Source organism: Gobius niger, assembly GCF_951799975.1.
Source record: "Gobius niger genome assembly, chromosome: 16".
In the NCBI taxonomy this organism is placed as follows: Eukaryota; Metazoa; Chordata; class Actinopteri; order Gobiiformes; family Gobiidae; genus Gobius; species Gobius niger.
In genome coordinates, this window is record NC_136867.1 from 23,108,477 (window position 1) to 23,134,829 (window position 26,353).

The window sequence follows — 26,353 nt, forward strand, 5'->3', positions numbered from 1 at the left end:
GGCATTTACATTATTTTACATAATCAATGTCATCGTATATCAGACTTTTACCCTCAAACAGTTACTCAGTACTCACAGTATTTAAGTAGCATTTTTCCAAGATACTTTTTTACTCTTGAGTAATTTATCCGGGTCCTACTTTTTACTACCATCTCAGACAGGACACTTTGTTGTTTGCATTGGATTGTTTATAACCTAAATCAGTGGCTTATTCAGGTGTTAATTCGTTTTAGATTGAGATCATTTCATTTATGCTTTAGTATCGCATTCAAGTTTGCTGTTTTTTTCTGGTTTAGACATGACATACTCCCAGATTAGGCGCAATGTAGCTCAGTGCACGGAATGCTGCACAGCCAGAAATCATAGAAATGCCTTTAGCTCTGAGCATGTTCCTACAGATGTGCTGGATCAGATCAAACTGAACACTTTATCCCCAAACAAATTAATAGAGAAGTCAGATGACATACTAAAGTATGGCGAGGTATGTTTTGTCCTTCATGGCATTTACAGTATGTATATAATTTCTGTGGTTTCTTCATCATTAACATTTTATAATATGGCGTTTAGTGGATGTGTATCCAACCCCACAAAAAGCAAAAACTTATATAAATTTGATTTAGCGTTTAGCTCAGCGGACAGTTTAAGATGCTCATTTGTATCTAAAGTAAAATTTCAAAAGGTCTGTACATTTATTAATGAGGTCTAACAAGGCTTTGACCTAAATGTGGTCGATGGGTTGAAAACATCTCGAGAGTTCATTCATAATTTGCAATGATGGTTAACGCTAACGGCTATAGGAAAAATACATTGAGCAGGCTAAGTTGCCTGGACTAGCCGACTTGCTAACTGCCCGAACATTAGGATCAAACGCCGCTTCAGAAAACATGCAGCTGTTGGATAATCACTTCTAACATGTTAAAACGTTTGCACAGCAAATAAATACTGACGACTGCCTAAATACTTTAGGGTTTTAGCATTACAGCTAAAGGCTAATGCTAATTTGACAAATGTTAAAATAGCACCACTACCTCAAACAATGTTTATAAAACACACGGCTTGATGTTCATGAAAGTTTAAAATCTAATCTTATTTTTGTAATGTGCGTTAAAATGTGGACAGGAAGTAGTCTTTACCCTACACTGGCTAACAGGAAGTTAGTCGGTGTAAGCTAACATTCCGTGCACTGAGCCTATATTTCAGACCCTCATAGTTAAGTCTCGATTTGATCTTGATCTCGGCCTGGTGGTACTGAGAAGGTCGTACATTTCGTTAAGAGGCCGACATAATGGCAGCCCTAATTTGTTGATAGCAAACATTGAACTGTTAACTGTGCAGCCCTAGCTTAAACGAGTTGAAATAAAAGTTGATAAAGGTTGTTTTTCTTTTACGTCACGGAAAGTAGAGGAAACTAGCAACTCAATCTTCCTTTCTCGTAGTGAAGCATCTGTATGACCCTCGTTAACTGGTAAACAATTACATTAGTGGAAAAACAGTGCAGTGCTCTGACCAATGTAATTTATTAACACTAGAAATAGTCTACCTACCTATAGCAGTGGGCTAAATAGTGTTTTACATGTAACATTTACCCTTCTACCTCTTCTGTGTTGCTTAGGACTACATACTGTAAATAATGAATTGAAAACAGAAAACACTTGTAACTTTATAAATCCTGGATTGTACGTTTGATTATGACACAAGTAAGCACCGTTTAAAAGTGTTGGGTTTAAAAATTTGTCAAATGTCTTGCACCTGAAAGCTAGGCCTGCGTTCATGTGCCGTGAGGAGCTTATAAAATGTGATTATACTTGTAAAAATATGAATGGAAAATTAGATACGACACTTAATATTCATCAACAAAGGGCGAACGGTGCAGTGTCCCACATAACAGAAGTGTCTTTATAGGGATGTAACAATAGAAAGTCTTAATACGAACACGGAATATCAAATTAAAAATCTCCTGCATGACATAAATGTTTTGTTTTGTCGCCTTACTACACAAAAACAACCAAGTGGACTACATTTAAGAAGCGCGATCCTTTGCCAATATGTCAAAGCAGTAAAATGAAGCGGATTTTGTGCATAAACAACCTGTCCGTGTCCCCACAAATAAGGAAAACATGTTTAGTACAAAGATTTAATCTACTGGTAATAATAGAGGGTATGCAGATGATGTCACAGCTTGGCAACAGACGCCAAACGAGTGTCAACGTTGAGTTAAAAACAATGTAGAGCTGCCACTCATTTGGCCTTATTTTGCTGTTATCAGTAAACACCGATGTTTGAACAGGTTAACCTCCAATATGGGGACACACATCTGGGCAGAGGTGGTGAGTAACAAAGTACATTTATTTAAGTATTGTACTCAAGTAGTTTGTGAGGATCTGTAGTTTAGAACCGTCTGCTTTCTACTCCACTACATTTGAAAGACAAATACTACATTTCCATAAAGGCTCCAAAGCAAAAAGTAAAGTGTGTTTTGTTAAAGGCCTAATAATGTACACTGTATGAGCAGTAGGTGGCGCTGTGCAAACTGTCAAACACCACGGACTCACAACAAGGAAGGTTTGTCCCTGCTGTGTTGCCGTACAAAGGGTGGATTCGGTAACAATTTTTGTGTTTTTGAAGCTGCACTTTTACTCTGTGAAGGCTCTCATTCATCCAGGGAGTATCCATCGTAGTAAGTAAGTAAGTACCTATAAGTAATAAAAAACACTCATTACGGTACTCCAGTTTGGGTAATAAGTGTCTTTCATGACCTGCTAAGAAGAAGCTTCTGTGACTAGAAGTGAGATGTCTTCAACTTTACCACCCTGTCCAGTCTTTGATCTAACCTTTTCTACGAAACCTTTGAATACTTAAGTATTTTCTACAGCAAATACTTCAATATTTTCAATGAATAATGAGCACTTCTGCTTTTATTGGAGTAATATTTCACCAGTGGTATCTGTACTTTTACTTAAGTAATGAAATCAAAAGTACTGTATCTGGAGACAAAGATCAGTCATGTTTATAAAACATTTCCTGAAAATGTTCTTGAGAACGCAAACTACAAACCCTACATTTAATGATAGATTAGCACCTCTCAGTCTGGTTTTAAGCATGCAGTGGTGGTAGAAGTACTCAATAGAAACAGATGGCATCTCTAGAATTATCCATATATGGTCATGCTTGAAAACAGTTAAAGGGGAAAACAATTGAGAAAAATTTAAACTTTCTCTATTATTCAAAAACTACTTTAACAAATGTTGAATTGTGAATATAGTATATATAGTACATTTCTACTAAATAAAGATAAAAAGTCATGGGGAGGAGCAAAGTGGTTCAAGAGCCCATAAATACATAAATAACGGAGAATGCTAACAGGAAGCTTCACATTAGCATCGTGCTAATGCTAACGGTGAGCTAGCGCTCCGTTTTTTTCACTTCTACTGAATAATCTGCGGTGAGAAAATATCCAAATGGGCCCAATTTACACTTGACTTTGTTTGTATGTGATAAATAAGTTCACATTCCACCAGAAAATGGCGAAAAAGAGTGAAAATTCTGTTTCCTAAAAGATTCTATTTTCCCCCTCGGCGAAGCCACGCCCCCTTCTATGACGCGATGCCGTCTGTATCTATTGGCTTTCTTAAGTAAAAGTACAGATACAGGAGCAACAGATTTTATATACAAGTACTACTTGTAGTAAGTAATACTTTTGTAACTACTGAAAGAGCAGTATTTTTTATGAAGAATTGTGTTAGACCAGATCACAGAGGGGTCACTGTGAGAATAAACCACTATTCAAACACTTTAAATCCACTTCACAAACGCAGTGGAGCAGAAAATACAGGTACCTGCATGTTTGTACTTTTTTTTACTTTGTTACTTCCCAGCACTGCAAGAATGCCAAAAACGATCGGCCGCAACACTACAAAAGCCATCGCACAGAAACACTCGGATATTGTTACATCCCTATAATTGAGGCAAAGTGACGGATGCATCTCTGTACACACAAAGCTCTTCTTTAAATACAAGTGGAAATAAAATGTCTTTAAAACGTGGCAGAAATGTTAGAACACACTCGTTAAGTTCTCGTGGGTTTTCTTTCGCACTGCCTTTGTATAGGAGCATTGCTACATCTACTGCCACAATAGCACCACCAGCTGTAAGTAAGCAAAAACTTGAGTGAGACACGTGGCAGGGGTGACTATTGTACATGCACAAACGCAAAAAAAAAAAAAAACAGGGACGCACTTGTACTACTTCACATTACCGGAGAGTAGGGACGCCATGATGTTGTCGTCTTTTTTGACAATTGGTTGCGATTATAGACGCCAGGGTAGAATGACTGTAAGCATTTCATCCTTTTTTTTTCAAACATAAATGTGATTCAAAATATTCTAAGCCTAGAGATGGTCCAGAAAGTAAACATACCCCTCAGATTATGTCAAATCTTTTTACTTTTCCCATTTCAGTGCATTTTATGGGATGATGAGTGGAGAATTCGTATGATTTTGACAACGGAGAATATATGATGAAATGCTGAACCAGATTTTATCGTTTTCAATCCCGCAAGAATGGACCGAGTTTGCTTTAAATTGATAGTCCAAATCCAAACTCAATCCTAACATCCCAATTCTTTGCAGGGTTGAGTTTGTGAGCACGTTTCACAACTTCAATCATTACTACCGTAAATTCCGTACAATTGAGCACACTTGAATATAAGCCACACCATCTAACTTAAAAAACAAAAAGCATATATAAATCTATTAAGCCACAGGTGTCTGTCCATGTTGCTGGTATCAAAAGAGTAAAAGTATCGAAAGCAGGTACCGAAAAAAATGTATTAAAGGACGTGAAGCGGTTGTTTCAGTGAAATAATGTTTTTTTTCCCATGATTTTTGCCAATTTTTTTGTATTCAATTTTATTGCCCAATGTTTGCCCCATTTCTCCCAATTTTTTTGCTCTTTTTTTTTTACTACTATTTTCTCTATTTCCCCTTTCCTCCCATTTTTGCCCCGTTGTTTTACACAATTTTTCCTAAATTTCCAAAATTATTCCCAATTTTCCACACATTCCTAGACATTGGTTATTAAAGGGACAATACAGTTTAAAAATGTTAAAAATATATATGTATTTTCCTCCCCCTACATGTTCCAGCAATGTCCTAATGCGTGGAATAAGCTCAGGCCTGTTCACCACAACTGCCTCTAAAATCCTGCACTATCACTCAAATAGTTGTTAATTTGGGTCCGAAGTTCCGTCATGCACGAGTTTAATATAAAAGCTGCAGTTACGCGTAAGACCTGAGGTGGCAGTAGTGAGCATAAAATGACCAACTTGCATCTGGCCCCTTTAACCCATTGTAAATTTTCATATCATCCACAGGTATCGGAAACCAAGTATTGTTAAGGTCCTGGTATTGAAAAAATGTAACAGTGCCCAACCTTAGGCAAGTGTCCCTCCTCTTTCCCGCCTCATTCTTATCGCCGCCTCGCTCGTTTTGCCACAAACATCGCGCTGCGCTGTGAGTTAAAACTGTTCTGAGACAAAGAGCATAAAGCGATGGTCTCTGTGTAGCACTGGTATCAAGGCGCTCGCCTCGCCGTGCTTTACAAACGTGACCAAAACACTCAGCACGTGTACTTCCCTCGCAGCATCCCCCCTCCCTGCGCCGCAGTCTGGTAGCGGTAAAAAAGGGGAAAAGAGCTGAACTATGGGACAACTCCTCCATAAGATATCTTGGCCTGAATTTCTGCTTCAGCGGCTTATAATCCAGAAATTGTAATTGTGCGCTATTTCACTTCCTGGTTTACAGTGGCTTGAAATATGTGGAAACTGTGCACAAGAGTCTTTTTTCCCTCATTCAACAAAGTAAAGGAGTTCACTCTACTAGAAAATAAAAACAGGTTTGAAAACGGGACAAAATCTGGTACAGCGACTTAAAAAAAAAGAAAAAAAAGGAATTCCCAGAACCTATTACATATGAAAGGATGAAACTATGTAAGTTGCTCAAAGTGCTTTATATTGTATTAATCATTCACTTCTCAGTCACGCTGCCCTGGTGCGGACTGACTGATAAACGTGGCTGTCAATCTGCGCCAAAAGCCTCTCCAAACACAACCGCATTCATTTAAGAGTGTGGAGTGTCTTGCCCAAGGACACCGGAGCCACAACGGTTACACTAACCACTTTTTAAGCAAGTAAAAGTAAACTGTAACTGAGCAGAACACATTTTCCAGACAAGACAAATGAAGTGGCTTCCTGGTGCCTATAATCACGACAATCGCAATGTTGTTTTTTTCTCATAATAGTTGCAACTTTAAAATTCGACATCGTGGCATCCCTACTGGAGAGTGCTTAAGGCCCAAAGTTTACCTTGAAAGGGGAGTTCGATTTTCAAAATAATCTGCGTCTTTCGCAAAAGACGAGAGGCAGAAAACTGGTTCCTGTCCCGTAGTGCAAATAATTTTAATCTCAAGATTTTCCAGTCTGCTCAATCCTCTGGTTTCACAGCTTGTCCTGCACCGCAGAAAATAATACATACACGAGATGAAATCCTTTGAGTTCAGAATATTTAGCAAGATTATCATTTTTTAGGAAGATGGAGGGTCGGGTTCTTGCACGATGTCCCACCTCCAACAAAAGTAATTAGTGGTAACAGTAATTGGGGGTCTGAGGGTCCTCCCCCGTATTTAAGAGAGGTTTGACAAGTCTTTAAGTCTAAAAATCCCCTGCTTCATCTAGAAATAAGTCAAAACTTTCTTTAAATAGAATATTTGATTTGAGTCAGTAAAAAAATCTGGTAAAATAGTAAGAAAGAAAACGTCTCATTGCACTTAAAAGTAGATAATAAATCTATACAGTGAAATAACATGTAGTTTCTTATCAAAACTGCAAAACTACTTATTACACTGACAGATCTTTTAACTTGGCAAGTCAAAATTACTTGAAGGTCAAATATATGTAGATAAGAGTGTTATGTTAAGTTCGGGAGCAGGACCACACCTCACGTACGCCCTTTTCCGTTTCCGTCCTATGAAAATACCTCCCGGTTCATCTTGCATCCTGCCATATTTCACTTCTTTCTCACTTTTTCTTTCTTTTAGGTACAATGGGCCCAAGAGCTCGTCGTCTCCTTTGAAGCCCCACTGTATTTTGAGGTTGTGGCCCTAGCTCGTCAATCTTAAAGCAGTACTAAGTAACTCTTGCCCCTAGAGGCCATAAGCGCAACTGCAGGTGTCGTAGCAAGTTGCTATTTGTTTACTTATTAATTATCCATGAGAGTAAATACTACGCTGACAGAAAAGACAAAGGGAGAGAGGGATATTGTTCATCCAATTACACAATGGAAATATTTTTTTTTCACTCAAACTTGGCTGTAAATACTGTTTAAGTGGCACTAGCCCGCAGTTAGCTTTGCCCGTTAGCCTGTTAGCTTCTTCTTCGTGATTCCATTAGTGTGTATTGGTACTCCGGTCTGGTGGCAGGAAAGTTGCAATTTTGGTTTTCTGGTCAGACACACCAGGGGGAGATGAAAGACCCCCCAATCATCCCATTATCACTTGTATTACCCCCAGAGGGACTACGGAAAGGATTTATTAAGGTAAAGAAGTTACTAAGTACTGCTTGAATATGACTAATTTTGACATTATTTGCTCTGGATACTAAAACTGATGGTACTGATCAGGGTGAGTGCCTTTTATCCCACTGCCAATAGAAATTAAAATCTAAATGAGTCACAATAAATGGAAGAGAACATGAACCCATTTCCTACGAAACATAGTAGCAACTTTTTACTCCTTCTCTCCTAAATTAAGTTCTGAAATCAATATGAATTCCATCAAATGTAGATATTACTTTTTTGCTGTGGAGTAGTTTGCAACATATCAGGAAAATAATCTTAACAAAACAAACCATTTTCACTAGTGGGATTGTACTTGTTGTAAAATGTTAAACCAGAGAGATTGCGCAAGTACATTTTTAAGATTGTAAACCTGTTTTGCGTCCGGCTGTGTTAAAGCTAAGCCACTGACCAACACCGACAGTCCATGGCTTCTTCTTCTGCTTCTTCTTCTTCTTCCTCTTGAGACTCATGAGTTTAAAGATTGCACGCTTTTTTTTTTTTTTCACCCCTTATTATTATTTTTTTGGCAATAGACATTTTTTTTTTCTCATTAGTGGCACAAAAACGATCAGCAGCTTCAATAAAGAAATGTCCTCACCAGCTTTCAGAAGATAAAAATGTCAAGGGTTGGCGTGTCCCGGGACAGGAGGTGGTGGCACTGCAGGGAGGAGGGGTAGTCACACAGTCTTTTTCTCTTTTTTTTTTCAATCCGGATACGAGGACGCAAAGGCAGAAATAAATGTGGAGGAGAAAAAGGGAGAAGAAAGAGAAAAGAGAACAGGAGGACTAGAGTCTCTATAGTTCTATATCTATACCAGGGAGAAGGGAAACGCACAAAGCAAATGATCGGGGAAGAGGTAATGTTACTACTAAGATGATAATATTCAGAACCATGGTAATAATCATAAATAGAATATTAATTAAGAATATTAATAACCATAATAATTTTCATCAGGATAATAATAATAATATTACAGAATAAATCTCATATTTGATATTTTTTTCACATTTTCTCCATTGAAATACAGTGATCTCCTCAGAGCAGACCAAAGAGGATTCAGCCTCCGCTGGCTCCGATTGGCTGTTGCATATGACATCACAGCTAATGGCGACCAGGTAGACATGCATCACTTCCTGTCCCCGCCCGTTTCCTGTCCAGACAGGAAGTCCTGGCACTGCCATGGTAATCGGTAGCGAGTGACATATAAATCTACGGAGAAATGTGATTGGTGGTTACTGTCTCCGGAAGTTTATTTTGTTGTAAAAAGATGTAATACCTGCATCATAGCCGTCCAATGACCATGACGTCCACCACCTCTCCCTTGTGCAGCTCCACGTACTGCTCCGTTTTCGGGGGCAACATGAGCAGACCGTTGGCGCTACGCATCGACATTAGTCGGCTAGACACCTGGTTACCTGAGACGAGAGCAAAAGGCCTGTGGGTCATTCATCACAAGAGGTGCTAAATAGCGAGTGCAAGCTGAAAAATAGAATATTGCTGTTTGTGGGCATTTTGCACCAAATTTACCATTGGTTACCATTTACCAATCTGATATGTAAATGAGAGAATGCTGCATGAGAAAAAAATATATAAATTATTCTGCTGCTGATCCAGTTTAGCACTTGAGCAAACACTTGGTAAATGACCCTACTTAGACAGCAGAACTCTATAACTCAGTAATAATCCCTGCTGCTCGGCAAAGAGTTTGTTCCTGTCAGTGGTAAATTCAGTTTTAAATGACCAGAAACACAATGACAGTAGGTGACTTTTGTGATTTAGAACAGTTTGAATATTATGAGCCGCTAATAACAGCAACATGTAACAACAATGCAAGCTATTCACTGGTTGGTTTACACTGCTGCCTGTTTGCTTGGGTTTGCGCCGCTGCCCTAGAAACTGACTTGACTCAATGACATTATATAACATTATCTTAAAGGGACTATACGGAGTTTAAAAATGTTAAAATGATGTACTGTGACTCAAAAAGTTGTTAATTCAGGTCCGAAGTGCCGTCATGCACGAGCTTAATAGAGAAGCTGCAGTTACACGTAAGACCTGAGGTGGCAGTAGTGAGCATAAATGACCAACTCGCATCTCGCCCCTTTCAAGTTGCTATCAATGTTCCATGACACGACGCTAACAACAGAAAACGCTGTGACACAACAAACATGGTGCAAATGTGAGTTAAACCCGGACCTGTGCTTTGGGCCCAGGGCAGAGGCTCCTGGTGGTGCCAGGTGAGAATGCAGCGATGGTACTCTGGTCTGGGGTCCAGCTTCACATCACAAGATAGCTACAAAAACACACAGAAAGTCACGGATTCTGCCATTTCCTCAGATGAAAACACTCTCAAAACTTACCCTAGCTTTAATAATGGTGGGTCTAGGGTCCAGAATTCCCTGCATCTTCCTCAGAGCAGGAATAACAAAGAGATTACAGGTGACCACAGCCGATACTGGGTTTCCTAGAAAACAAGACAACACCAGGCTTTAAAACGCCTGCCGGTCCAATGGCTTTGTACTGTTTGTTAATATTTGGGGTTACATAGGAAAGTACCATAATGTACTTGGTGGCTAGAGGTGAGGAGGGTCAGGTTTTCTGGTCAATATAGTAGTTTACCAAAAGATAACAGATTATACTTGATAGCTTGATCTCTAAGAAAATATTCATGGGAGACACCAAAAGATGCTTTAAGTACCTGGCAGAGCAAAGATGAGTTTCCGTGCTCCGTCAATGTCGACTGTGGCGAAGGTAGTAGGAAGACTGTGGGACAGAAGTGCAAGTGAACACTGGGAACTTTACTTTTTTAAGAAGTTTAGGCAAGAGTATGCGAAGTGTGGGCGGGAACTGGAACTTTTGTCTTTTGTTTTACTTTTCTAAGTGTATACGATTAAGGCGGGGTATTTATGTGTAACTTACAGTATGTGTTGATGCTGTGAAAACAAATGTGCACGAGAGTTCATACAGTAAATAACAAAGCCCAACCAATCAAAAGCATCAGATCAGTTTGTACAGAGGGTGGGAAGTGGCAAAATGACACAATACAACAACTTTCACAACTCCAAACTGTTCATTAAAACTGATGTACCGCAGCCAATCTCCATGGTAACGCAGGACAGTGCCATACTGGAGGATAACAGACTCCTGCAGGTGCACACTGTCATTGTGTCCTTGGGCAAGACACTTCACCCACCTTGCCTCCAGTGTCTGCGTACATTGGTGTGTGAATGAGAGTGTGAATGGGTGACTGGTTCCTTGCTGTAAAGCGCTTTGGGCCTAATGAAGGTAGAAAAGCGCTATATCTACCATTTACACTTTAAAAGCAGGCCGAAACTGATCAATATCTATCTCTAAAAGTTTAACATAATAAAACCAAACTACAATTTTGTCCAGCAGCACTTCCATACACACTGTTTCAAACATGTACACGACATCTTTCAGTCACCAGAAGACTTTTTATATTGCATTATGCTAGACCTGTAACTAATGACAGTTGCTAATCATTAGTTAGCATTTGGGGCAGATACTTCACTCCAAAAAATGTATATCTAGTCTAGTTTAAAGGAATAGGCCACCATTTTTACTGAGATATGTTCGTACTTGAGCTTAGACGAGTTGATATGTAGCTGTCTGGTCTTTACGCGTGTGCTCAGTCATGTAAACAGAGCACAGACGACGTTATAGCCTCTCCCAGTATAGGTATAGCTCCAAACTGAGGTGAAGTTAGTTGCTACCAAGCTCTTTCCCTATTTTAATATGGTTACATGAGCCTTTACATGATCCAAGTATAGTATATATATACAAAACTAAACAAATACAACATAAACGATTTTCTAAGCCGATAAAAAGGGGAACTATATTGTAATATCACAGGCCTACATGCTTCCCCTTCTTCCTCCCTAGAAAATTGATGTCTAATTTTGAAGCTAAACCTATACTGGGAGAGGCTATAACGCCGTCTGTGCTCTGTTTACGTGACTGAGCGCACACGTAAAGACCAGACAGCTACATATTAACTCGCCTAAGCTCAAGTATGAACATATCTTAGTATTTAAAAACGGTGGCCTGTTCCTTTAAATGTCGGAAATTGAGCAAAAATATTTAAATTGAGTTGTTTTCAATAGCTAAGATTTCGTTGGGCATTTGTCCTAGACCTAGACTATTTCTCTTGTTTTGAAATGTTTCTGACTCAAATCAATACATTTTGTCTTTGTTTCAGGTTGAAAATCGTTGCTAATGGAATACGTGTACTTGTCCCATTGGCAGTTTTACCTTCTTACTTGAAGCTAAATCACCTTACAACCAGTCTGTCATCAAACACAGTATTCTTGGTCAGATCAGGAAAAAAGTCTAAATGAGTGAAAACCGTTCAAAACCAAGATTAATATTCTCAAATCAAGTCATTTATATCTACAATTGATATGTGCTATTTTTATGCTTCAAGATGTCGCTGAATTTTGTGCAGTAGTGCATCCTGTTGCCTCTTTGTGATAGTAAAAAAGTGAGAAAGGCAAGAGCTTTGTGATTCGATTCAGGTTCAGTTTGACAGTATTTGCTTTAGAAACATTATCCAATATGGCAACGAGTGGCATTTTTGTCACGTAACTCACGAAAACCAATAGTCAAATATCACAACAGCAGATGCCTCACAGGGCTGCACAAATATTGCAGAATTTACAAACAGAGAGAGTTTGTAAAATCTGCAATGACACAGATCAACCCTCCAAAAAGATAAATATGGCTAGTATACGTTTACAAAAATACCTATGTATGAATATGGACAAAATAAACTCTGGTCTCACCCTGGCTTCATAAAGACACGTCCAAAGTGGATCTGAGCATGAAGGTCAATGTCCAAGACCTGCTTCAGATAATCCTGAAACACAAGGAAAATTATCTTTAAATGAGAATATGTTAAGTAGAAGGAGGGTTTAAAAATATCGAGACTATAATTGAGGGAACCAGAATACATTTTTAAACGTTAAGGGTTACTGTGTATTTAATAGGATGCGTTCACGTGGCATCACAACATTGTAAAGAGCCTACTGTCAAAATGTAGATTTCTAGTCTTAGTTTATGGCTTATTTCTCTGTAATTCCCGGGCCAATTCACATAAAACAAAAGCTGTCACAAAGTTCAAGGTCATCTCTTCCAGCACATATGAACTACGGTCTTATTTTCCTCATAAAGGTGTTCAAAGTGGAGACGATATTCAAAAACATGAGCGTGATGCTGGCCAGTAGAAAGGATTTTCAGCCATAGGAATAATGTGGAAGGTTTGTGAATCTAATCACTATGAAATAATGATTGGGGACATTTCCTTTTTGGAAATTCTCTCCCCCATTGGTTGTACTGGCACCTGCTCCAACTGAATTTATTATTTATATGTCAATGCAATGAAAAGGAGCAGAATAGAAGAGAAATGCCCCTTTGTTACTTTACAATCCCTTGCATAGGGCTGGGCAATTAATCCAAATGTAATCGAAATCGCAATCTCTACTTTGGTCGATCTCAATAATCCTCATAGGCTTCTAGAATCGACAGGATTTCTTTGGCACAAACAGGACCTAGTTTGGACGAGACAATGGAAGACTTTTGTGAGTTAAATGAAACTGGATGAAAGCATTTGTTTTTGTTTGAGCTGAGGTTTGAATAAAAAATGCATCTAATTTTATGAGTCAGCAAGATGTATTTAATTTATTAGGAAAAAATAAAATCGAACTGAAAATCGAGATTGATCAATATGGGGAAAATGATCATGATTTATTTTTTTTCCAATATCGCCCAGCCCTAGCTTTGCATCAGTTCTGTTATTTTGCCTTTTGTAAACAAAATTTACAATAACCATTAAGCGAGTTGTATTTGTAAATATTTAAAATACAAATCCATTTGTAGGAGCCAGTAGTTTCCAAGTAAACGTCCGCTAGGGGTCACTGCAGGACACGGGCGCACAGGATATAGGTGGTGACCTTTGATACCTGCATAGAGTTGCTAGACGAACGGGCTCATATGTTTGTTGACCGCTTTGCAGCACTGAGCACTCAAGCACCAGAGGAACAGTTATTGAGAAAAAAGAAAAGAAACCACAACAATGCCCAAAACAAGTACACCTATTATTTTTAGTTCGACAGTGAATTATAAAATAAAAGAGGAATGCATGAGACCTTGCTCCTCTTATTTGGGCAATAAGAAACAATGTATGGGAAAACTGTGCAAATCAAACTTGAAAACTTGAGCAGTAGATTACTGACATAAATATTCACATCAAAATCAGGCATAGGCTGTGAGTAGAGAGGGAAAAAAATGCCTTTAATTTCTGTGAACCAGTCATGAAAAAAAGCCTTGTGCAGAGAAAGAAACTTTGAATGTGCAAGCTGACTATTGGCCTGACCAATCACAGTGGTGACAAGCCCCCCTCCCCTCTCCCCCCAAACTGGTCTAGTTTGCAAACCGCTCCACACCTAATGGCGGAAGTGGTGTGGGACTGGACCGGTTTGGACCCCCCTTTTGGGAGCGAGTGTTACACCTTCAAACCGCTCCGGTCCGTTCCGGTCTGGTCCTGTCGAAATGGGGCTACAGTTTTATTGTTGTTTATTGTTGTCTAATCGCACTGCATGGCCTGATTTTAGACTTTTTGCTTTTTTGCTTTTAACGATAATCATGCCTCGGAGACGTCTCTGACACTCAGTGAGCTAGCTCGTCAGCTAACATGTCTGTCTGCAACAGAAGCAGCTCAGGTTAGAACTGGCTGCTAAACCATTCATGTTTGTTCAAATCAATTATCTCACATTATTCATGTACACTTTTTTTTTGTTATATTTAAGTGGTTTATTCAAGAAAAATATGCAACATGCCTTTAAAACAGCCGTTTTCATTCAGTGGTGTTGTTTTTATTTCAAAGACCTGTCGCTGTCTGTTCTCCTCCAACTCTTGCAATGCATTGTGGTCTATATCAACCAGTCTAATGACCATTGCTACACACTACTTTTCAAAATACAATGTGGGAACTTCATAGTGCACTACTTTTTCCTCTTTGGACATTCGGACACCACTGCAAAAAGGACTGACCACTATTTACCATAGAGCACAAGACATGCCCTCAAAACAACAGCAACGAAACAAAAAAGCAGTGCATTAGAGACAGAATTACCTTCTCTCCCATGGACACCCCTCCTGAGGTGATGATTACATCCGCACGACTGATGCCCTCATGGAGAGCTGACAGCAAATCATCGGGGCTAAAAACAGAAGCACATCAAGTAAACGTTCATCCTACGGCAGACTTCCCAATAGTTTGAGGTTTTATTCGAGCCGCACTTGTCTCCCACGATGCCCAGGTTGATGGTGGGGTATCCGTGTTCCTGGATGGTGGCCAGCAGAGTGGAGCGGTTCGAGTCTCTGATCTTTCCGGGATGGAGGTCGTCTTCTGGATTCAGCAGCTTCAGATAAAGTGAAATAAAAGCATTAATTACTTTCCCGAAGCGACAACTCCACTGTGCAGCGATCTCACCAGCGAGCAAAGTATTGTAATGACGTTTTTGAGTGCGCTTACCTCGTTTCCAGTGGACATAACGGCCACCACGGGGAACTTGTGCACGCTGACCTCCGTGACTCCGACTGTGGCCAGGAGCCCGATCTCGGAGGGGCCCATGTGGGTGCCTTTGGACAGAACGCACTCCCCTCTGCGGATGTCGTGACCTATGGGCCTGAGCAGAGACGAGACAAGGTTTCATTCATTAGAGGTCGCTTTGAAATGAGCTCCCCTGATCAGATCCGTCCTGAAATACAGTACGTTACTTTGTGTTGCAGCTTTGGCAGGGTTTCTACAGGTGGCAGGGAGTCAAATTTAATGCTTTTTAATGCAATTTTGTGCCTGTATATCTGGGGGGGTATGGAGGTTTTTGACAAACGTATGCAGTAAAAAATAGTTGAGTAATGTCACTGAGAGGATTCTGTTAATGACTCTTAAGGTCTTAATTTTCATTTAATGCCTTTTAAAGGGACTCTCCGGAGATTTAAAATGTTAAAATTAATTAATGTCCTAATGTGTAGAATGAGCCCAGACCTGTTCACCACAACTGCCTCTAAAATCCTGCAGTCACTCAAAAGGTGTTAATTTGGGTCGAGGTGCTTAATATAGAAGGTACAGTTACACTTATGACCTGAGGTGGCAGTAGTGAGTATAAAATGGCAAACTTGCATCTAGCCCCTGCTTTTAATGTCCTGTGGAAAGCCTGTTTAGAGACTCCCTGACCAGTGTTCATTTTGACAACATATTATAATTTAGTCTTAGCCTTTTGACCAAAATGTAATTCAATCATAGTCTAGTTTTAGTCGACTAAAATTGCAAGTACATTTAGTCAACTAAATTTCAGACAAATTTAGTCAACTTTGCATTTATAATATTCTTTGTAATCGTATTTAATCAAGGTCCTCTGCTTCAGGGAGCTGCTCCCACATAAACAAAGCGCAGAGCTGTTCCTTTGGCAGTGAATTTTCATGATATGAGGCTCTTTTTTTTTAGCTTAGCCTTTAACTGACTAATCTATTTATTTAATCCTAATATATAAAATGTATATATATGGGAGGTTGTCCCAGGCGCATTGTTTTAAATGTTGTAATCTGTAAAGCACTTTGTGATACCTTTCGGCATGAAAAGCGCTTTAGAAATAAAGTTTGATTGATTGATAAAGTTTGATTTCAGACTGTCAATAGAAGTTTGGATGATTTTAGTCTCTGCTTTTCATTATTATTTAGGCTTATTTTAGTCTCATGAAAAACTTTTATTTTAGGTTAAGTCCAATTATAGTCGTCAAAAATATCGCTTTGAAAAGAGACTAAATATTTTAGTCGACGAAATAAACACTGTTCCTGACCCCAAGACCAGCTAACTGAGACTGTGCATCACTGCATCAGGAGCTATTTTTTTGTTGAGTTGTTAAGCAAATATCTAAACCAGTATTTCTCAACAGTGGTCTTGAGCCTTTCCCAGAAAACATTTTTTTAATATTAATCTACTGGAAAGGTATAGAAACACTGCCTAACACTGCCTATTTAATCATTATTTCAGATTCATAGACCAATAAAATTTTCATTGTTGCTGTGTTACAAATTTAAAGAGGGTGTATTCTGCTATCTGCAGGTAAAAACATGCCTTCATCACCGTCTTATACTTTGTTGGTTAGAAAATGCAATATTGATCAAAAGCGGCTGAAACAAAACATCCGGTAGTTTCACTTCTGGATCCTCCTCCTCCTGTGAGCCTCCATAAGCTGAGCAAACATGTCCTGGATATGATTGACCTCAGGTGAGCTTTTTGGGAGCTGTTGCTGCTTAGAAAAGCTGCTGGTGAAGATCCAAAGATTACTTAAAGGTGCGCAAGTGGCTCGAAACACAACTCCAGGAATGTTTTTGAGAGAAAAATATTGTAGCATCGTCAAAAGCTCTTACCTGATGTCTTGACCGGGTCGAGCCTGGACCATGATCCTCACCTCCAGCTCCTCAGTGCCCTAAACAACAACATTACCCCAAAAAATTATATCAAATAATAGTATATCAATAATAGCATATAAATAATACGATATCCTTGACAAATAATAACAAACCAAAAACCTAACAAAAACCATAACAAATATGCTCTGAAGTGCACACTGTGAGCTGAATTTTACGATTAAAAGAAAAAAGAGCTGAACACTCACATCCTCTGATTCCCGCAGTAGCTCGGTGTCCTCCACTTGCACCACGGCGTCGGCTCCACACGGGATGGGCGCTCCAGTCGTCACCCGCATCACTTGGCCCGGCATCACAGTATGAGTGGGCTACACAGACAAATGTACAAAGGTGAAATGTCTGGCTTTCTCATTCTCTTTGTAATTACATAAATTTACTGTGAAATATTGTGCTCATTGTGGTGAGAATCGTGTACTTTCAAACTTTACACATCACCGATAATACTTGCCTTTCTAAGTACCATCAGGAGCGGGACAAAAGCAAAACCTAGCAAGGACTAAACTAGATGTAAATTAGGGATAAACCAGGTCTACATCAGGTCTAAACAACAACTACACTCCAGGTCTTAATCAGAACTGAGGCTACAATAAAACAACGGAGTTAAGATAAAAACCAGGACTAAACCAGGACTAAACCCGGACTCTACGAGGTCTAAAGCTACACAGGAGGAATGATATAAATGCTTTGTAGTAAGATAGACAATGTTATTCCCACAAATTTCTGAGTTTACAATATACTTTAAAGGGGTTAGATGCAAGTTGGCCATGTTATACTCACTACTGCCACCTCAGGTCATACGTGTAACTGCACCTTCTATATTAAGCTCCTGAATACGCCAATTCGGACCCGAAGTAACAACTTTTTGAGTGACAGTGCAGGATTTTAGAGGCAGCTGTAGTGAATAGATCTGGGCTCATTCTACACATTGCTGGAACATGTGGGGGGAGGAAAATACATAATTTCAACATTTTTAAACTCTGTTGGTCCCTTTAAGTGATAGTCTGGAAGTCAAAATTAGAGGTCGACTGATTTGGGGTGATATTTGAGGATATCTCCGGAAATGATACAGACTTCCCGTTTACATTGGAAAGAGGAAAGTCAGGGCTTTAAAACGCCCTAAGCCTCAAGGGAACAGAGGAACATAACGATGAAAAGTGGGTGACTACAAGTTTGTTAAATAGCCTACAAGTTTCACTAAACCTCAGTGAACATGTCCATACTACATGTCATTTTGAAGCACAGAACCTGGAGAACCGCTGCGTCTTAACCTCTGCGATTGTATGTTTGATCGCCGTGCAAAATGGCACGGCTACCAACAGTATGCTAATGCTAACGGCAGCTAATCAAAGCTGGGACAGAAACTATGATTGAATTCCCTAAAGTAATTAAATAGAATCAGTCACTTCTGGCGTGGCCAAGTATTTATGCTTTTGCAGGATTATAGACCAGACATTTGGAAAAATCGTTCCAAAAAATCGGCTAAGCACATCGGCATTGGCCTTAGGAAAACCCATATCGGTCGACCTCTAGGCTAAAGGTTTTACCAATTTTATAAAATGTGCAAAATCACCACCTGGTCTTGCATTTTGATGTTAAGTAAGTAATAATTCATATATATATATCTTTTTTTGTAAAGTCCCTCCTTCCCAGATGACAGCAACTGATCAGAGTCGAGTATCCGCGTTGACCAATGAGACAAGCGTTTCCTGTGAACCTGGTCCAATCAGGAGGGAGGGGGAGGAGCTTGATCATTTACTTTTGAAAATTCTGTTCCTGCTCTCCTCATTGTGCAAACGAAGGGCTTTCTGGTTAAAGAGGATTAATTTTTTTGTTTATTATTCAAATTTCACTCTATCTCTCCTCACAAACTTACAGACTATCACTTTAAGCAGGACAAAATAAAAATTCACTGATAGATTTCACTACTTGAAATTCCACTCCTAGATAAAAAAAAAAAAAATCAACCTGGACTAAACTAGGTCTAAACCGCGCCTTGTCAAGATCTAAAAATCCTACTAAATCCAGGAATCAACAAGGACTAATCTAGGACTATCTCAAACACAGAAAAAACATGAACCGGACTTGTTTTGCCGCACACGCTGCCACATAATGTCTAAGGCCTCATCTGTTAGTTATGTGTTTAGCATAGACAGGACGTGTTGGAGCATATGGGCTGACCTGTTGTCCCGCCTGAGACTCCCCCATGATGAAGCGGTCTCCGGGGCCATCAGCAGCTAAAGGTCAATGGACATGGAGTTAATGTTGTTATTTATAGAAATGGGAGGCTGGGAACATATGCCGGTGGAAAAGCGAGACGTGACTTTACACATACACAGAACAGCGCGAGTATCCGCAGATATTGGCACCACTGATAAAGCATGTGGTAGCATTTCAGGGTTTTCTGAGGCAAAAGGAGATTAAAACTGCTCTACTACAAAAAAGGGGGGTTGGGCGCCTCATTTAGCAACCTGAAACAAGGTACAACGAGTTAAAAGAAACATGGAGGCTGTTTAAAAAGCTAGCTCTGGAGTTTCATCACCTTACAAAGAAAGTCTGCAGACATTGTGGATGAGGTTATACAGAAGAAGTGACAAGCTAACGGTGAAAATCAACTCCAACAACCACGTTATGCTGTGAAATATTAAACTGAGTATGATATGCCTGTTTCAGAGGGATGTTTGTCCCTCCTCAAATCAGTGGGCAGCGATCTGCTTACGTCACTTTTCTCACCCTTTAGCTCAGGGGGAAGAGATTCATGGAGATTTTCGGGACACTGGAACAACATAATGTTCACATAAGGTTCTTCATTATTGCCCATTGATTTATCTTTCAATAAATGACTGATAAACAATACATTTTTGGGCTGAATATTTATCGTCAGTAGATTTTTTTATACAGTTATTTTTTACCTTAAATGGTGCATTATGCAACTTTTGAGGTGAAAAAAAAAGTTGACATTTGTGCGTATTTGACCGGCTGTATGAGTGGTCAGCAGGGCGCCTTTACTTTCGATCATCCTACAAAACAATTGAACCTGGAGCATTGTAGAGACCATCCTGATGGAAAGTAAAGGCGCCATGCTGACCACTCATACAGTTGCTGGTTCACTACAAGATCAAATACACACAAATATTAACTTTTTTTCACATGAAAAGTGACAAACTTTCAACTTTAGAGTTTAATTCTGAGGTATTAAGAGGAATTAAATAATATTATTTATCGCAACATTGTCCTGGCTCATAAAATTTAACTTTAAATTTGGTTATCGTCACCGGCCGAGTCATGACTGCAATACAGTTGTGCTCAAAAGTTTACATCCCCTGGCAGAATTTTACATTTTTTGGCCATTTTTCAAAGAATATGAACTCATAGTTAGTGGTTGTGCAATGCCATTTACGGTCAAACAACTGAGTTTACTCTTTTTAAATCATAATGACAAAACAAACGACCAAGATGAGCCTCCAACATGACAACGATCTAAAGCACAAGGCCATGTGGACCTCTCATTGGCTACAGCAGAATAAAGTGTAGGTTCTGGAATGGACAACTCAGTCTCCTGACCTCAATATCACTGAACCACTGTGAGGAGATCTCAAACCTGCAGTTCATGCAAGACAGCCCAGGAATTTACAGGAACTGGAGGCTTATGGCCAAAAAGAATGGTCAGCTTCACCATCAGAGGAATTAAAGAGGCCCGTCCACAACCACCACAAAAGATTCCAAGCTATCATTGATGTTAAAGGGGGAAATAAACAGTAATAAAAATTGGGGTATGTAAACTTTTGATCAGGATCATTTTAGTACTTTCTTTTATCATTATGATTTTAAAAGAGTAAACTCAGTTGCACAACCACTAACTATGAATGAATGTTATCATTCATATTCTCTGAAAAATGGCCCAAAAATAAAAAATTCTGTCAGGGTATGTTAAAGCAGTACTAAGTTACTTGTTTCCGTAGTCCTTCTAGGGGTAATACAAGTGTGACTTGGAGAGTCTTTCATCTCCCCTGGAGTTCTCTGCCAGAAAACCACACATGCAGCTTTCCCTGCTCCGACCCGGAGCACCAATACACACTAAAGGAACCACAAAGAAGCTAATAGGCAAAGCTAACTGTGGGCTAGCGCCACTTAAACAGTATTTACAGCCAAGTTTGAGTGAAAAAAATTATCTCCATTGTGTAATTGGATGTACAATATCCCTCTCTCCCTTTGTCTTTTCTGTCAGTGTAGTATTTACTCTAACGGACAATTAATGAGTAAAAAAACATGCTACGACACCTGCTGTGGCGCTTATGGCCTCTAGGGGCATGAGTTACTTAGTTCTGCTTTAACTTTTGAGCACAACTATAATTTTTGTTCCTTGGCTTGCTAAAAACGATAAGGAAATTTTAATATAAATGTATAGGAAGGCCAACTATTCTACCAGACGCACATTTTTTTTTTGCAAATCTCTAATAAAAGGTGCCAATATGAGCGGCGTGCACTACTGTATATCCAGTCGAAAATCTGTTTATAAATCCAATTTGTATGTCGCGTTCTCACCTCGTACAGCATAGCCGTCTTTTACAGATGCGGGGAATGGAGGAAGGTTGTCTTTGGCATAGATGTCCTGAGCTAGCACCCGGCCCAAACCATCTGAAGGGAATAAAACGTACAGGATGTCAGTGATACATTTGATTAGTAAATAAACAATACCCATATTCCATGGTACGATATTTACTATAGCATTACTGTGGGAAGGCTCATTGTACATGAACTTGAGTAACTTTTTGACAAGAAGTGTACTTCTTGGGAACAGTCTTATCACACAGTATTGTTTACATCTACTTGAGTAATATTACTGTATTTTGAAGTAACAGTACTCTTACTTTTGGTTACTCTTTCCGCTGTGAGTAAATCTGTAGGTGACAAAAGTTCCATGATGACACGTGCAAATGAATCAAAGCTGAATTCATTTAAACTTCATGAATTTTCTTGTATCTTTTGGTAGGAATTATTTTGTTTATCAAGTTTTTATGGTGTTTTCTTGGGAAATATTATAATTGTCACGTTATTTAAAGCATAAACCAGACTTTTACACTCAAACAGTTACTCAAGTAGTACTTCTTTGTTCTTTCTCTTACTTGAGTAATTATTTGGGTCACCACGTTTTACTTCAACTTGATTAAAATCATTTGGGTTTTAAGGTATAGTCCTTTTTCTTTTGTGTATCAGTGGGATCCCGGGGAGCACGTGGGCCGCGGACACTGACCTCGGTAGTTGATGACCTCGATTCCCAGGATGGGCGTCATCTCCAGGACTGTGATGAAGGCTTTGTCCATCGACGTCAGAGGGAACGGCGACATGCGGTGACGCCGCGCTACTTTACTGATGTCCACCGCGCTGTGGCCTGAGCGCACACACAGTTCAGTCAGATTTGCATTTGAAACAGAGAGAATGTTTATAGGGCTGCACAATATAAGAAAAACATTGTACAATCTGGAACATGGCAATAACGATATTACTATGATGTTTAACTAAAACCTTTTCAACAAACTACGTTGCACTAAAGGGACTATACAGAGTTTAAAAAATGTTAAAATACATTATTTTCCCCCCTACATGTTCCAACAATGTCCTAATGTGTAGAATGAGCCCAGATCTATTCACCACAACTGCCTCTAAAATCCTGCACTGCCACTCAAAAACGTGTTACTTCGGGGCCGAATTGCCGTCATGCACGAGCTTAATATAGAAGCTGCAGTTACACGTATGACCTGATGTGGCAGTAGTGAGTATAAAATGGCGAACTTGCATCCGGCCCCTTTAAATTGTATGTAACATACGGTAAGTAATATCTAATAATAATATATTTTCTAAAGTCCCTCCCTAAAGTCTCTTAGCTGATTTCAGCAGCTACTCAGAATCCCCGGGATACAACTTTGACCAATGATGCGAGCTTTCCTGTGCACCGGCCTGCCAGGTCCAATCAGGAGAGAAGGGGGCGGGATCTTGGAGAGGCTTTCTAGTTAGAGACACTTTGCAAACTTGCAGACCATCACCTTAATTCAGATTATTTCGTATAATTTCACTCATTTTATTTAATCTGTCTGATTTCAAGAGGGATTTATGTTTGTTCCATTTGTATTAGCATCTTTCATCTGATCTTAGATTAGTTAACACAGACTCAAATTCAGTGAAGAAACCAGCAATATGTTTGAAAGATTTTATAGTTTAACAGCCCAGCACAATAAAGGCTTTTTAAATGTAAATAGAGATTTATGATGTGGGAGGATGAGTGCCTTGGTTTTTTGTTTTTCTTCAGCATAAAGTGTCTTAATTCAAACAATCTTTTAAGATGGTCATTTTGCCAGTGTATGGATGGATATTGCATAACCTAATATTGCAATAACAATTTGGCCATACATTGTGCAGCCCTGATTGTAAGGAATAAAAAAGTGGAACGTTTTCTTACTGAACTTACTGGCTCTCAGAATGTTCTCGTTGCTGCCACATCGGGACTGAACCTGCGCACAGACACAGACATGCGGTTCGTCACGGTTAGATACAGATCACTCTAAAAACTCTCAGTCGTGAGACGCTCTGCCAGAGTCAAGAAACAACAGGGGAGTTTTTACACAATACTGTCACTCAGAATCAAGAGTTTAGCTGAAGCTTGAGCGCTGGATTGGCATCAAAGCAGTTTGTAAAAACTGTGATGACACTTTACTTTCTACATGAGTAATTCAATCATGGCTCACTAACATTAGGTCAGTGATGTAATAGATGCAAGACTAGTGCGCCAATTAATACTGAACCAGCTTAAAAAAGGAAACCCAGGAGTTTTCTGTCGTAGGCAAACACTCTTGAGCCGTCGTCTGTACTCTGTAGTTTAAGTGTTAGCGCCTCTCACCCAAGAGGCTTCCTCAGCAACTCTAATGATCAGAAAACCAGAAGAGATAAGGTAATAGTCCGGTTCACTATCAGTTATTTCACCGGATTGTTTAGGACAGTATCAAAACTATACATTTTTGAAAACTTTATTAAATAAGCAATCAGAAAAACAATGTTTCCATTCACTCTGATATGCAAAAAAAAAGGTGCAATAATAAATTGAACGAACATTTATATGGGGAGTAATAAATGTAGTTTACAAAATTTGGCAAAAAATTCCCTTTGGTCGGCCAATCAAAAAAGTAAATGAAACCCATGCCATATGTTTCAATGAGTTGCCGTAGCGACGACCAGAACTCCCCATTTACTCTAGTGGAAAAATTGTATAGTTGCACAATTTTACTGAATGACAAGGGCAAATGGAAACATTGTTTTTCTCATAGCTTATACCATAAGGTTTCCAAAAATATATAGTTTTCATACTTTCCACGAAAGTGAACCGGGCTATAAGATAAGGTAGGACTTTATTGATCTCACAATGGAGTAATTCACTTGTTACAGACCAGTGTGCGGACTTTAACCATTGATTTAAATAAACTAAAAAATATATATAATTCAATGGCCTTAACATAGAGTACAGGTAAAGATCACTGACAGGCAGAGGTGGGTAGAGCTGCCAAAAATAATTACTCAAGTAAGAGCAACGTTACTTTGAAATAATTTAGTAAAAGCAACAAGTAGAGACCCAAAGTAGAAGTAAAAAAGTACTTTGAGAAAATTTTACTTGAGTAGTGTGACTACTGCTCAGTTGCTTGACACTTTTTTAACTTAAAATTTACTCACAGTGGAATAAGGTAAGGACAGGTAATCAGGGTAAACAGGATCATTGATGAACTCACTCAGCAATAAAGGTTTGTTTTTTGACTAAATTGAGAGTAGTTTATTCGACAAAGTGAAGAAGTGGGAAGTGCTTGTAAAGTGAAATCCATCCTCTCCATCCGCCTGCTGCCGGAGATCATTGCTGCTGCTGACGAAGCTTCTTGGATGAGAGGAGAAACGTCCAACACTTGAACTACAGAGTACGGATGACAGCTCAAGAACCTTTGTCTACAAACATATAAAAGGCTATCGCTCCCATGAAAGAGCAGTTCTTTGTGGGACGTTGTTTGGATGTATCACAACTGAAGACAGTTTGGTGAAAGCTTAAGAACTCCTAAAGTCCCATTCATTCCCATTCAGTTCCAAAAAAGCCGACGAGTCCCGAGACTTTATTGAGTAAAAATAGCAGAATGAAAGTCTAAATTGAAACACCAGCTTTAATTTTTACAGTTAGAAGTTGTACTGGGGCTCGATGTCTGTCCCGTGAGTGTCCCTCTGTGCTGTGTGCGTGAGTGGGTGTGGCGTGTACCTTGGGGGTCGGGCATGAGGCGGTGGAAAGGCGGGAGGTCGCCTGAGTGGCCCGAGGAGACTCAGAGGGGGTGGAGCTTAAAGAGGCCGAATCTCGAGGAAGCACCTGAACGCCTCGCGAAATGATCGAGTCCGGGATCTACACACAACCAGACACATACACACACAAACACGCTTAGTGCTATCAGGGCTCTTCAGTTGGAACTTATCAATTAAGAGACTAGATTCACTTTAAAAGCAAAATACAGTGGGTCGAGAAACGCTGAAGACCTTATGTCGAAGTCTGATACAAAAAACGTTTAATCAAATTCGACAATACAAAGTCAGGCTTCAACATAACGAGGGGAACTATAAAGACTTTCTGAACCCACTGTATCTAAAAAACAAAACATTAAGTTATTTTGAAAGTTGACATAAAACTAATCATCCCAAGTTTGACCTAAAAAAAAAAAACATTTTAAGAAAGTGTTAGAATTTGAAAACAATGATAAAACACACTACCAAGAGTTACTATTGTTGTGGGTAATAAAGTTTAATTTAAATACTGTAATCAATTGAAGAGGTTTGCAGTGAAGTAAATAGCCATCACATCTACAAACTGCATTCCATTGAACATTTTACATGATAAACTCATCTTTCATGCTTGAAACTAGCGGACAAGTTAAGTGGACAAATCATGCATAAAAATAAGCTTAAAAACGCTCATTGTAAAATAGAAAATAATGTCTATGTAGGGGAAAAGACTGAGTTGAAGGAACAGGCAACCATTTTTACAAACTGAGATATGTTCTTGCCTGAGCTTAGATGAGTTGATGCGTATCTGTTTTTTGTGTGTGCCCTAAGTCAGGCAAAACGACCAAAGATGTTGTTAGCATTTGGCCTCTCCCAATGTATTCCTATAGCTCAAAACGGGGGTGAATTTGGAAGCAACCAAGCTCTTCCACGGGCACGC

General features: G+C 39.3%; 1 protein-coding gene across 12 annotated transcripts in view; it reads right to left on the reverse strand.

Moving 5' to 3' along the window:
- Window positions 1–7,734: 7,734 nt before the first annotated feature.
- gphna (gephyrin a) overlaps window positions 7,735–26,353 on the reverse strand; it is a 30,110-nt gene continuing 11,491 nt past the window's right edge. Inside the window, exons 9-26 of one of the 12 annotated variants that reach the window (XM_079573424.1) lie at window positions 25,403–25,540; window positions 23,585–23,627; window positions 22,373–22,510; window positions 21,990–22,019; window positions 21,664–21,756; window positions 19,300–19,355; window positions 17,310–17,429; window positions 17,062–17,120; window positions 15,164–15,317; window positions 14,929–15,050; window positions 14,762–14,849; window positions 12,414–12,487; window positions 10,310–10,374; window positions 10,168–10,209; window positions 9,972–10,075; window positions 9,808–9,904; window positions 8,888–9,026; window positions 7,735–8,820 (exon numbers count right to left, since the gene is read on the reverse strand). In XM_079573424.1, the coding sequence (XP_079429550.1) occupies window positions 8,893–9,026; window positions 9,808–9,904; window positions 9,972–10,075; window positions 10,168–10,209; window positions 10,310–10,374; window positions 12,414–12,487; window positions 14,762–14,849; window positions 14,929–15,050; window positions 15,164–15,317; window positions 17,062–17,120; window positions 17,310–17,429; window positions 19,300–19,355; window positions 21,664–21,756; window positions 21,990–22,019; window positions 22,373–22,510; window positions 23,585–23,627; window positions 25,403–25,540 (1,557 nt within the window). In that variant the 3' untranslated portion in view covers window positions 7,735–8,820; window positions 8,888–8,892. Of the gene's footprint in view, window positions 8,821–8,887; window positions 9,027–9,807; window positions 9,905–9,971; window positions 10,076–10,167; window positions 10,210–10,309; window positions 10,375–12,413; window positions 12,488–14,761; window positions 14,850–14,928; window positions 15,051–15,163; window positions 15,318–17,061; window positions 17,121–17,309; window positions 17,430–19,299; window positions 19,356–21,663; window positions 21,757–21,989; window positions 22,020–22,372; window positions 22,511–23,575; window positions 23,628–25,402; window positions 25,541–26,353 lie in introns of all 12 variants that reach the window. The other 11 variants (XM_079573420.1, XM_079573430.1, XM_079573422.1 and 8 more) reach the window with 11 other exon arrangements.